Here is a 12,003-nt window from a genome sequence, read left to right as displayed (position 1 = left end):
AAATCCTAACATGAACAAGTACATCCTCCTAAAATTTTATTAGTTTGCTTCTTCAATTTTATTACAAGAGGAGACTCAACATGGCTAATCCAATTACACTCGTGGTCTACAGTGGGGTCAATTCAAAGACGGCTTGCCCAGAGGCAACTGTAAGCCATAGCTTGATCAATTACAGTAAAACTCATACACTCCAATCAGATGACATATCTCATTTTGAGAGATGTCAGATGAAGTCCAGGATAAAGAGTTTAAAAATGCCATTTATCTTGAACCATCATTAATAAACACATAAACACCCAAATAAGTGAAGAATCATATATTATGTGGAATTCCTTAGCAGCTAAATGCCCTCTTGAGCAACAAGTGCTTACAGATTAAAATACACAGCAGCACTCAAGCTCTCAGTTGCATACTTTTTGCTGACCCATCTCAGCAGGCTGTGTTGTAATAATCTGTGATTATCCCTGATTGTCAGACAGAAAAAACATGCATGAATATGAACTTAATTAAAGCAGTGAATGAGAGATACAGCGAGCAAGCAACAGACAGAGACCTAAGGGTGAATGGCGTAAAGTTCCACTCTAGAAACTGCTTTCCTATGAGGAAAATATTTTCTCATGAAAATATGTGTCATCATATCAGTTATACAATCACAGTGCAAAAGGTCTCATTTAAATGAGCTGAATGGTTACACATTAGTGCAAAAAGGTTGTACAAAAGTTAAAGGAGGGAACGAGGACATGACACTTCACAAGCACCGGTAAATCATGTGTACTGCTGTTTTTCAATGCATGTGATGTCATCAGCTTTGAAGGAACTGGAGTGAGATGTTCTAGAAATTTCTGCAGTGCCTTTAAATTCTAATCACATTGTTCCGCGTACATTGATTTGCGAAAGGGTCGTTCCAGACAATCTAGGCAAACAAAACAAACGTCAAGGTTACAAAATAAGATTTCAATCCTTAGAAAATTAAATTGTTTGCATGCTCCTCAGAGCCAGAGAGTAATCAGAATGTTGACGGCACGTAAATGAAATGGCATTTCGATTAGAGAGATGCATCAAGGGTAAATAGTGACCTCAAAGGCAGTCTTTTATTGGGAGAGAACAGAAGGAAACCAATCAAGATGCTTTAAGGTGAAAGAGGTCCAACAATAAATATTGACAACAATAATAGTAATAATAATTATTATAATAAAACAGCACCTTAAAAATAAAAAACAAACCTAAAAATAAAAAAGCTAATTGTTCACATGAGGCTTTCATCAGCCTGGTGCATTGCTCTGTGACCTTAGGCTAAGGGATGTCTGCCTCTGAAGTATATCACAGAGGATCTGTATGAATTACTAATGAGGTCTTTATTTGGGTCTAGATCTTCATCTGTATCACTGTGACAAAAGGCCCCAAAACTCTCCAGATCATCTTAATCACCACACACCATTTTTAACCATATATGACCTCTATACGCTTACTATACACACACCTAAAGGATTATTAGGAACACCTGTTCAATTTCTCATTAATGCAATTATCTAATCAACCAATCACATGGCAGTTGCTTCAATGCATTTAGGGGTGTGGTCCTGGTCAAGACAATCTCCTGAACTCCAAACTGAATGTCAGAATGGGAAAGAAAGGTGATTTAAGCAATTTTGAGCGTGGCATGGTTGTTGGTGCCAGACGGGCCGGTCTGAGTATTTCACAATCTGCTCAGTTACTGGGATTTTCACGCACAACCATTTCTAGGGTTTACAAAGAATGGTGTGAAAAGGGAAAAACATCCAGTATGCGGCAGTCCTGTGGGCGAAAATGCCTTGTTGATGCTAGAGGTCAGAGGAGAATGGGCCGACTGATTCAAGCTGATAGAAGAGCAACTTTGCCTGAAATAACCACTCGTTACAACCGAGGTATGCAGCAAAGCATTTGTGAAGCCACAACACGCACAACCTTGAGGCAGATGGGCTACAACAGCAGAAGACCCCACCGGGTACCACTCATCTCCACTACAAATAGGTAAAAGAGGCTACAATTTGCAAGAGCTCACCAAAATTGGACAGTTGAAGACTGGAAAAATGTTGCCTGGTCTGATGAGTCTCAATTTCTGTTGAGACATTCAGATGGTAGAGTCAGAATTTGGCGTAAACAGAATGAGAACATGGATCCATCATGCCTTGTTACCACTGTGCAGGCTGGTGGTGGTGGTGTAATGGTGTGGGGGATGTTTTCTTGGCACACTTTAGGCCCCTTAGTGCCAATTGGGCATCGATTTAAATGCCACGGCCTACCTGAGCATTGTTTCTGACCATGTCCATCCCTTTATGGCCACCATGTACCCATCCTCTGATGGCTACTTCCAGCAGGATAATGCACCATGTCACAAAGCTCGAATCATTTCAAATTGGTTTCTTGAACATGACAATTAGTTCACTGTACTAAAATGGCCCCCACAGTCACCAGATCTCAACCCAATAGAGCATCATTGGGATGTGGTGGAACGGGAGCTTCGTGCTCTGGATGTGCATCCCACAAATCTCCATCAACTGCAAGATGCTATCCTATCAATATGGGCCAACATTTCTAAAGAATGCTTTCAGCACCTTGTTGAATCAATGCCACGTAGAATTAAGGCAGTTCTGAAGGCGAAAGGGGGTCAAACATAGTATTAGTATGGTGTTCCTAATAATCCTTTAGGTGAGTGTAAGTCATTTCTTCCCTATCTGAGGTTGTTCTAAAACTCTTTTCAGTTTCCTTATTGTTCCATAGGTTTTGGAGAAATGCTGCTTAGATGCTAAAGCCCTCCCATTGGATATGAGCCTCCATCTAAAGCTGCCAGTCACTACTTTTTGATAAAATAATAAATAATAATTAGGGATGAAAAGATGAAATGGGAGATGTTAATATGATTGAGAGACAGAGATATGAACAGCATAATGATCAGTCTCTGAGCTTAATAAACCCCTGCATGTCAATTCATGACAGTGATCCAAATCTCCAACAAAAGACCAGTCTTGGAAAATAGAATGTAATTCAGAACAAAATCAATTAAGCACCCGTTCTGGTGATTACAATATCTCTATTAAACAACACAACAAAACACTGACCCACATACGCTATGAAAGACTCTATGCGGATACATGTATTGTATGCCTACATTGAAGCTTTTGTTTGACAGGAAGTACAGTGTGAATGCGACACCGCCTCTCCACATCCACACAATAAAGAACCCAAACCGCCCCCTGCTCCCAATAAAAGCCTTTCATCTTACTGTGGAGGCAGAGTTCCTATGAGAATGTATGCGAAATTACAGTTTGCTTTCATACACTCAAAAAGATTTGATTGTGATAGAATTGTCAACACAATAACAGCAATCATAATGTTATAGAAACTGCCTCCTCTTTTTCATCTGGTTTTTGACACTGCTTGCAAGGCAGCACTGTATTGATATTCCTAAAACATTCTAGTTAGCTTTTTCTAAATCCCTAACATGAAGTATTCTATTTTTGCAATTAATTTAGCCTTAATTGCTAAATGAACAGACTCCGTTCATACTTTGATTTGTAAATAATCTTAGGTGCAGTCACGTGCACACATAGACGCCAAAGGGTGCTTGAGCACCTGCCCTTTTTCCTCCTCAAGAGAAAGTGCCCTTTTTTCTGGGGTGCTTTTTTATTTTTATTAATGAATATATATATATATATATATATATATATATATATATATATATATATATATATATATATATCCCTGTTTGCACACAGCTTCCCTGTAAAACACATTTGAATTAAAAAATATAATTATCAGGTCGGGAGATGACACTTTTCGAGTTCCATGCCCTCCCTCCCACCTCTCTCTCTCTCTCCCCCTCTCTCCCTCTCTCCCTCTTTGTCTCCACGCAGCAGTGAAGCACACACTGGCACATCAGACAGGCAGACAGCAGCCCCTCCCAGCTCCAATCCCAGTTGTGTTTTTTTTGGCTTGTGTGGAGGTGAGTGGTGATGAACAAAAGACTAAGCTAACCGTGCCTTGAATTTACAGCTAGTTAGCCAAAAGACAAATATAGTAAACTTGTCTCTTGCTAAATGCATGACTCATGAGCTACTAGCTAATGCAACAAGTTAGCTAAAGTTTAGCTATGGCAATATCATGGACATACAGGCTAATGTACTGAACTTAATGGAGACTACAGATGAATACATAAACATTTTTGTCTAATAACGTCATCACAATCACCACATTTGATATGCGAATTAGGCATTAACTAATTAAAATGCGATAATTTGCATACATTTGACAAAAGCAGATGCCACTGAACCGGTGCGGGTGCCTGGCGAACTGAATCACATAGCTGAGTCGGATTGTCCTGGCTAGCCACCGCAACGGGTTGGAAAGCATTAGCCACACTGAGGGAAACCTCGAAGCACTTACCTTGCTCTGTGTACCCGGCATAGGGTGGATTAGTGACTGAGGAGGAGGACCTGTATGGTCCGGTATGGCGCAGCCAGGAGCGCGAAGGTGGGGTTCTTGTTGCCGTGACAACGCCGGTCATGAACACCGATTATGTGACCCAAGGAGTGAGGAAACAGCTCTCTTTTTGACATTGTTACCACAGCCCGTTCGTGGTGCGGAGAACAAAAGAGAAAACGAAACAAAGGTTTTACTTCCCGGCCCTCCAGTGAGGAATAGGGTGGTCTGGATACCAGCTCCGTAGTGGACGTCTTGTGGGCCCTTAGGAGCCTTCAGCGTCCTCGTGCCGGCCCGTGTAATGGGGGGGTGTCAGCTTCCTGCAGGGGGCTCTGCTCTGGGGCCGAGAACTGTGCTCGTGTTGAGGCGGAGCCAGCCTGGGCTTTCGCTGCCACAGGGGGATGCCCTTCACGAGCAGACGGGGTGCAGGATCTTGAGCCGCGCCGGGGCAAGATGTGCTGGATGGCCTTCATCTGCTTCTTCACTGCCGAGAACTGCTGGGCGAAGTCCTCAATGGTGTAGCCGAAAATTCCGATCTAGGAGAAAGTGGCTTTGTCCTTCGTCACCCGGAGGGCGAGATCTGTCACTGAGCGCAGATCCTGCAGCACGTCAGGATCAGGATTACCCAAATGCAGTTCTTTGAGAGCCTTGGCCTGATGTAACTGCAGGATGGCTATGGCATGCAGGGCGGAGGCGGCCTGTCCAGCGGCACTATAGGCTTTGGTCACCAGGAACAATGTAGTCCTACAGGTTCTGGAGGGGAGGGCAGAGGGTTCCAGTCCAACCCGTTGCTCGCGGCGGCCCGGGCAAGCATGGCGGTCAGCTCTGCGTCAGCCTCAGACTGAACGGGCAGACCCGAAGGTGGCAGCCCAGTCGAGTTATCATTGTCTGACATCGCGAGTGCGCTCTCCGATGCAGCGATCGATAACTCATCCTGCTCGCAGGACCTGAAGAGGCTGTCTGGTTTCATTTCATAATGAAAGCGTGATGGAACTACATTTCTGAGTAGCAAGTAGGTAGCTTCGCTAGTTTTTAAATCAAGTAGCTTTTCAGTAGCAAAGCTATATTTTTTATTAGGTAGCAGCATAGCTATGACAAACGTCGGTTCTTTACAATAAATTGGTCACACGTGATAGCAAAGCAGTCTGAATCAGTCCGCAATTCAATCTGAATGACTCAGAAAGCTCACATGTGCACTGCTGAATTATTTGGTGCACTCTCTTACTTGCCAACACACTCATGGAATATTTAAAAATATGGAAATTAAAGATAACACTGGTTGCAGTGGATCTACAGTCAGGGCAGGAATTGTCCGGAACAATGTTCCGGCACTTTTTATTCTAAAATAAAGGCTTGTTTGTCAATCCATTCCATTTATTGTATTCTCCTTTTTTTTTGTTTGATCCATTTGACATAGTTCATCTCTATTTAGCAAGTGTACTTTCAAAAAAATTTCAAGTTCATTATGTTTCGCTCTAGTCATTTTTGGATGCTGGTAGAGACAGCATACTCAAGAGCGGCACAAGACTATGCTCCCGCATCCAAATGTGCATTCCGCTTCTGTATCATGTCGTGGTCCAATCACTGTTTCATAGAAATCACGTAGTATGAAATCATCTGCTCACCCTTTTCTTAAATCCACTGATATGCAGTTGCGATTTTGCTTGGTTTTGTTGAAAACAATGTGCATTTTCTTTAAAATTGTAACATAATTTGATTTAAGTTTAGCATAATCTATAAGATCAACGCTAACCTCTAAGTCAAGGGTCGGCGACCTATGCCAGCACTGGCACATGGAGGGGTAATCACTGGCACACTAGCAACGGCAAGAGTTGAGTAGACTATTTTAGTAATATGAAATTCCACACCTGCATTATAATCTATATCTTGATGTAATCCTTCGTCAATGTCATGCAGCATATTTTGAAAGCACTATGGATCATGCATTAAAACTTTAACTAAACAGTACAGAAATAAACGGTGTTGATGTCGGAGTTGTTATTGTTTCAGTCGATAGCTGTATTGCATTTTCAGTGCTATCTTGTTCAATACATAATGATATCATATTAGCCATATAGCTAGATGCCTCATTGATGGTTTCCACGACATCAGATCTATGTAGACACTAGCCAGCGAATTGTTCTTATTGATTCAGTAAACCAGTGGTGTACAACTTTGCAGAACTGCTTGCTTTTTTAGCAACACATTTCTGATCCGATTGTCTCGATATATATAGAACATAGACAAAATCCAACACTCTATTCTACCTTCTATGATCGTGGATTTTAACATTAAAATATTCAGTGACATATAATCCCACTCACACAACCACAAGATCTTTACATTTGCCATTTTCAATGGTTTGAATTGAGGGCTTTGAAAAAAGGTTAAATAAAGGGCTTCATTCACACTTATTTGCGTTATTAATTAGAAATAATAATGAGGGGTAGGCACTGGAGAAGAGAGGGAGAGAGCTACAGTAGGAGGTATGCAGCTTGGAAGAGCTCATCATAGACTGCGGCGAATGCTTTATTTATTAGTTGCGGTGTTCTAATGTGCCTAATGACATTCATATTCATTACACCTAGCCCCAAGAGCACTTAAGTTTCCACGTGTGTGTGTGTGAAAGAGAGAGAGAGAGAGAGAGAGAGAGAGAGAGAGAGAGAGAGAGAGAGAGAGAGAGAGAGAGAGAGAGAAAGGGACTGTGGGGACTCAGCCGCACATAAAACCCTGGTTCATTATTCCTCAATTAATTTAGTGGCATGTTTAAAACATCAACGTGTGTGTACCAATGTCATTACGGCGATGCAATCCCAAGACTTGTCTTCAGTGTCCTCCTAACTGTGATTGGTGTGTTGTTTTCACTGTCTAAAGTCATAGATTTAACTAGTTTTGCTTCAGGACACAATTTTTACAACTGGCCTCAAATGAAACCCAATGCATTGCCAACATTTTATTTAAATGGTTTCATGCAATATTCCATGGCTCAAGGCACAAACCATGTTTATCTGTGTTCCAGGTGAATCCGTATTTATTTATTTTTGTCCTAAAAGTGTACAAATGTGTACTTAGTTCCATTTTATTATTTACATTTTGAATGTTTTTTGAAATCTCTCGAATAACTCTGCGATCACAACAGTATTGTGCCCCATTTTTGAGTCATGACCTACCAGTTGATAACCACAGATTTAAAGATAGTGGTATGTTACTGATAGAGGCAGATGTTGAGCCTGCATTGAACCGCAAGTTTTAAAATGTTTGATGCCAAGGAACCCCAAGTATGATGATCCCCTTGTGAGGGCCTGTTATATATTTTCATGTATAAGGACCCATTTAAACTGTGCCATTTTAAACGTTGCCATAGTAATGCAGATTTCGGGTAGAAATAGCTTCTTAAAGGGTTAGTTCACCCAAAATTTTAATTCTCTCATAATTTACTCACCCTCATGCCATCCTAGATGTGTATGACTTTAATTTGTCTGCTGAACACAAATGTAGATTTTTAGAAGAATATCTCAGCTCTGTAGGTCCATACAATGCAAGTGAATGGGTGCCAAAATGTTGAAGCTCTAAAATCCACATAACGGCAACATAAAAGTACTCCAGATGACCCTGGTGGTTAAATCCATGTCTTCTAAAGTGATATGATATGCGTGGGTGAGAAACAGATCAATATTTAAGTCCTTTTTCCTTACTTTCACTTTCTTCTCCTGTTTTTGGTGATTCAGATTCTTTGTACATGAGAATAACTTATGACAAAAAATTACTTATTGAAATATTGAAAGTCATACACATCTGGGATGCCAGGATGGTGAGTAAATCATGAGATAATTTTCATTTTTGGATGAACTATCCCTTTAATATAACAATTGCAGGATAAAACGTTTTTGCAGATCAGGTTTATCAACACACAATCCAATTTAATCCAGATTAATATCACGATTTCAGTCTTTAGAAAGCAGTACAAAAAAGTTATGACTGCCCTAAAAATGCATTTGTAAAATCTTCTGTTTTCTTTAAAAAAAATTGTGGACCTCCTAGTGCTCCCTTGTGGCCCCCTGGGGGTAAACCCATTGTGTCATATTTCTTTAGCCCTATCCGTATGGCACTAGTTTACTCTGAGGAGGTTAGGGAACTTTGTGTTTCACAGACATACTTTGTGATTTTAATCCAGTCCGAATATGACAAGTCTGCCTTTTTCTTTCACAACCTCTGCTAAAATTTCTGAGCTAATTCCCTACTGTTTTTTGACTAAATAAATGGTCCTATCTAATCTTGTCCGAATGCGAATATCTGTGATTGCTGATATTGAATTTGCAGAACGCTTCTCATGTATATTGACCTACATTAACTTCCATTAAGATTGTACTTATGCACCCCAACCTGACATCAGATGATAATAATTCTAACTCAAACCTTTCACTCTTTTACAAACATTGGAAGATTTCATAGTGCAAGCACAACAAATAAAGAGCAAAGGAAATGGGATTAGGTCTAACTGGTTGTGATAATTCAAGAGAGTGTGTGAGTGGAAAAGTATGCATTTGTATCATTCTTATGCTACCACAGAAATGTTTTTATGGTTTTATTGTCAATATAAACAAAATTACATGTTGGTTACATTAATTATATTTTAAAACAATTGTTTCACTGCTTATTTTTTTTAAATATATAAATAACAATAAAAGATTATTCTGCAGTAGTCATGCTAACATTTATTATTTCAAGAATTGTAGCTTTTAATTACCCTTTTTTCTGTTTCTGGACACCATATTACATATTTTACTTTAAGCCCCAGAATAACATCAATATGACATCTAATTAAAAAATCGAAAATAAGCTCAAGAGGTGTATTTAAGCAAATGTATAGTGTGAATTGCATTTTTATGTATTTTTAGTTTAATAGATCTGAAAAAATGAGCATCACGTCATTGACCCTTAAACATGGCCATAATATACACCTGTTACCCTCTGTTACTGTATTTTATGATTAATTTTGTGGATAAAATCCATGTTATGATCATGAAAGAAACAGCCACACACATTTGTTTCTACTCAAATAACCAAACTGTAATTGAAGTTTGGGCTGTTTTTATGAAGGATGCTTAAACAGTGGTGAAAAAAGTTGTTCTACACACAAAAGCGTTTTATGGGTGAAACCCGTAAATGTTTTAAAAACATGTTCATATTGTAAATGTACATTTGTAATAGCAATATCTTACCTTCTGTTGTTTTTATAGAAAGACAAAATGTTTCACCTAACTGTTCTCATTGCCATTTCTGCAAGTCCGCGAAACTTTTGAAAACTTGTATTACCTTCAGCGGCATACGTTTCTTGTGTACACTGAGAAGGACAAGTCAACCAAACTCTTTGCCGATGTTTTCAGAAAACCGGCGCCTTTTTGCGGTAGATAGAGAGCTTGCACGCTCATGGTTGCCAGATTGCAGGACTAAAGCTTCACCCTGCAGAATATTTCCAAACTGTTTAAGTGTAAAGATCTGATTGGGGGATTTCACCTCTTGAACTCTTGTAACCTCAAATCACTCAAATTGTTTAATATTTTACTTGCATGATTAGTTCCAGGTAATACATGACACAACTGATCTAAAGCGGATTGTAAGGGGGAATGGTGGTTTTACAAAGGAGTGGTTTTTGGTATTTCTTTCAACAAGGGGGATGGCATTCCTTCACATCCCCCCTTAACTCGAGTCCTTGCTGTAGGTCATATTAAACTGGATCCCATAAGGATGGAAGGTCGTTGTCATTAGCAACACATTAGTGATGTTTTGTGGTCATAAACAGAGGGATCTAATGGTTGCTGCGGGAACAGACAGCAGGTGTAATTAAATCTAATCAGGTCAGGCCTGTTATGGAGATTCTGAAGAGACAGGTGGGTGTTGTTGTGACTGTTGACTGCCTGAAAATAAGCACGGTTTAGAGCATGTGTATATTCAAGGCAGTGCAAGTCACAGATGAAGTCTATTTGAGTGTGCATGTACCTCCTCAGGGGAATAGTTATATTTGTTTTTGTGTGCTACAGGATGAAAAGAGAGGTTAACAATCTAATCCTTGACTGTTGTTTTCTATATCTCTTCCGATCTGATAAAACATGAGCCTTTGAAGATCTGAAGACAAATTGAAGTGTATTAGAAGCTCTGAAAAAGCACAAATAAAGTCATAATCCATAACTAGTCGACACAAGCCCAAGAAACTGACTAGTCTCCCACTACCACGACTAATCGGTGCAACCATACCGAATTCCAGGCAAAATCATGACCCTAGATATAATAAATAATTAGTGGCATAAAATAAAAGCTATTTGAACATTGTCATGGGACGTTAAGGAAATATACAGTGATATGTTTGAGTCAGATGTGTTTGTGTTCTCCACTTCTAGGCTTTAACAGACATCTGGTGCCACTACGCATCTCAGTCATGCTGCCGCGGTCTCATGGGCACCTAGCCTGGCACAAAATGTGATTGTGTGGCCGCTAAGGAACAGGTGGCACATCACAAGAGGGCAAGATACAACACACGAGAGACAACAGCCTGTTCCCCTAATACAGTGCCATACAATGACTGGCAGGCCCCTTGGCACTGGTCCATTCACAAACATCTGTCTGAGTGCCCGTTTAGTAGTGTAAAGCATAGCAAAGATGAGGGTAGTGGCAGAGCAAATGGCACATGGCTATTTTGAGTATCCAAACACAAGGCAGAGAGCATGCAAAGATATACACATTAACATGTGTCCTATGTCCTGCTGTAAAGAGCTGTAATGAACTCGTCTACATGCAGCAGATACATTCTTATAAAAAGCAACTTAATGAGTCAGAAATTAATTAAAATCTAAACTTAAATACAGTAAGCCTGATTTTAATGCATCTTCCAGTCCATTTTGTATTTGAGGCACTGTGCTTTTTGTATATTTGGTATCTGCACAGTATGCCTGTGATGTTAAAGCTGACCCCCGAAGACTGCACAAACCCTCGGGCCTTTTTTCCTAGCATGAGTGTATTTCGTGTGTTTTCACATGTATCTATAAGAGGGCCTCCTACCTCTCCTCTTGGAATCCTTTCTGATGCTGGGTCTGGCAGCAGGCTGGAGCTCGGTCTCTGTTGACATATTAAATCCTTATTCCTTTACCGTGCAGCTGGGTGGCTGTGACTGGCTCATCTAGAGGGGCTTTCCACTGAGTCTGGAACAGTCCACCGCTGCCTCTAGCCTCGACACGGCATCTTATTCACTCCCAGTAAGGGCTGCAAGAGGGGAAGAGAAAAAAAATATTGAAAATGTATTGAATATTTTTTTACCCAAATTTGGTGTTCACCGTACTTTTAAGCTGACCCAGATACCCACAGATCCATATTATTTGGAGCCTAATTCATTTAAAGGGACAGTTATCTCATAATTTACTCACCCTCATGCCATCCCAGATGTCAATGACTTCCTTTCTTCTGCAGAACACAAACAAAGGTTTTTAGAAGAATATCTCAGCTCTTTAGGGCCATTCAATGCAAATAAATGGTGACTAAACCTTTGAAGCA

At 40.2% G+C, this 12,003-nt stretch overlaps 1 protein-coding gene across 2 annotated transcripts in view; it reads right to left on the bottom strand.

The window, feature by feature from the left end:
* dab1a (DAB adaptor protein 1a) overlaps window positions 1-12,003 on the bottom strand; it is a 263,993-nt gene that overhangs the window by 164,997 nt on the left and 86,993 nt on the right. For both annotated transcript variants that reach the window (XM_052098301.1, XM_052098302.1), the window contains exon 2: window positions 11,515-11,715. In XM_052098301.1, the coding sequence (XP_051954261.1) occupies window positions 11,515-11,581 (67 nt within the window). In that variant the 5' untranslated portion in view covers window positions 11,582-11,715. The remainder of the gene's footprint in view (window positions 1-11,514; window positions 11,716-12,003) is intronic.

This window comes from Xyrauchen texanus, chromosome 30 (assembly GCF_025860055.1).
Source record: "Xyrauchen texanus isolate HMW12.3.18 chromosome 30, RBS_HiC_50CHRs, whole genome shotgun sequence".
NCBI classification, from domain to species: domain Eukaryota; kingdom Metazoa; phylum Chordata; class Actinopteri; order Cypriniformes; family Catostomidae; genus Xyrauchen; species Xyrauchen texanus.
The sequence above is the reverse complement of the archived record's forward strand: the minus strand, read 5'-3'. Positions and strand labels throughout refer to the sequence as shown.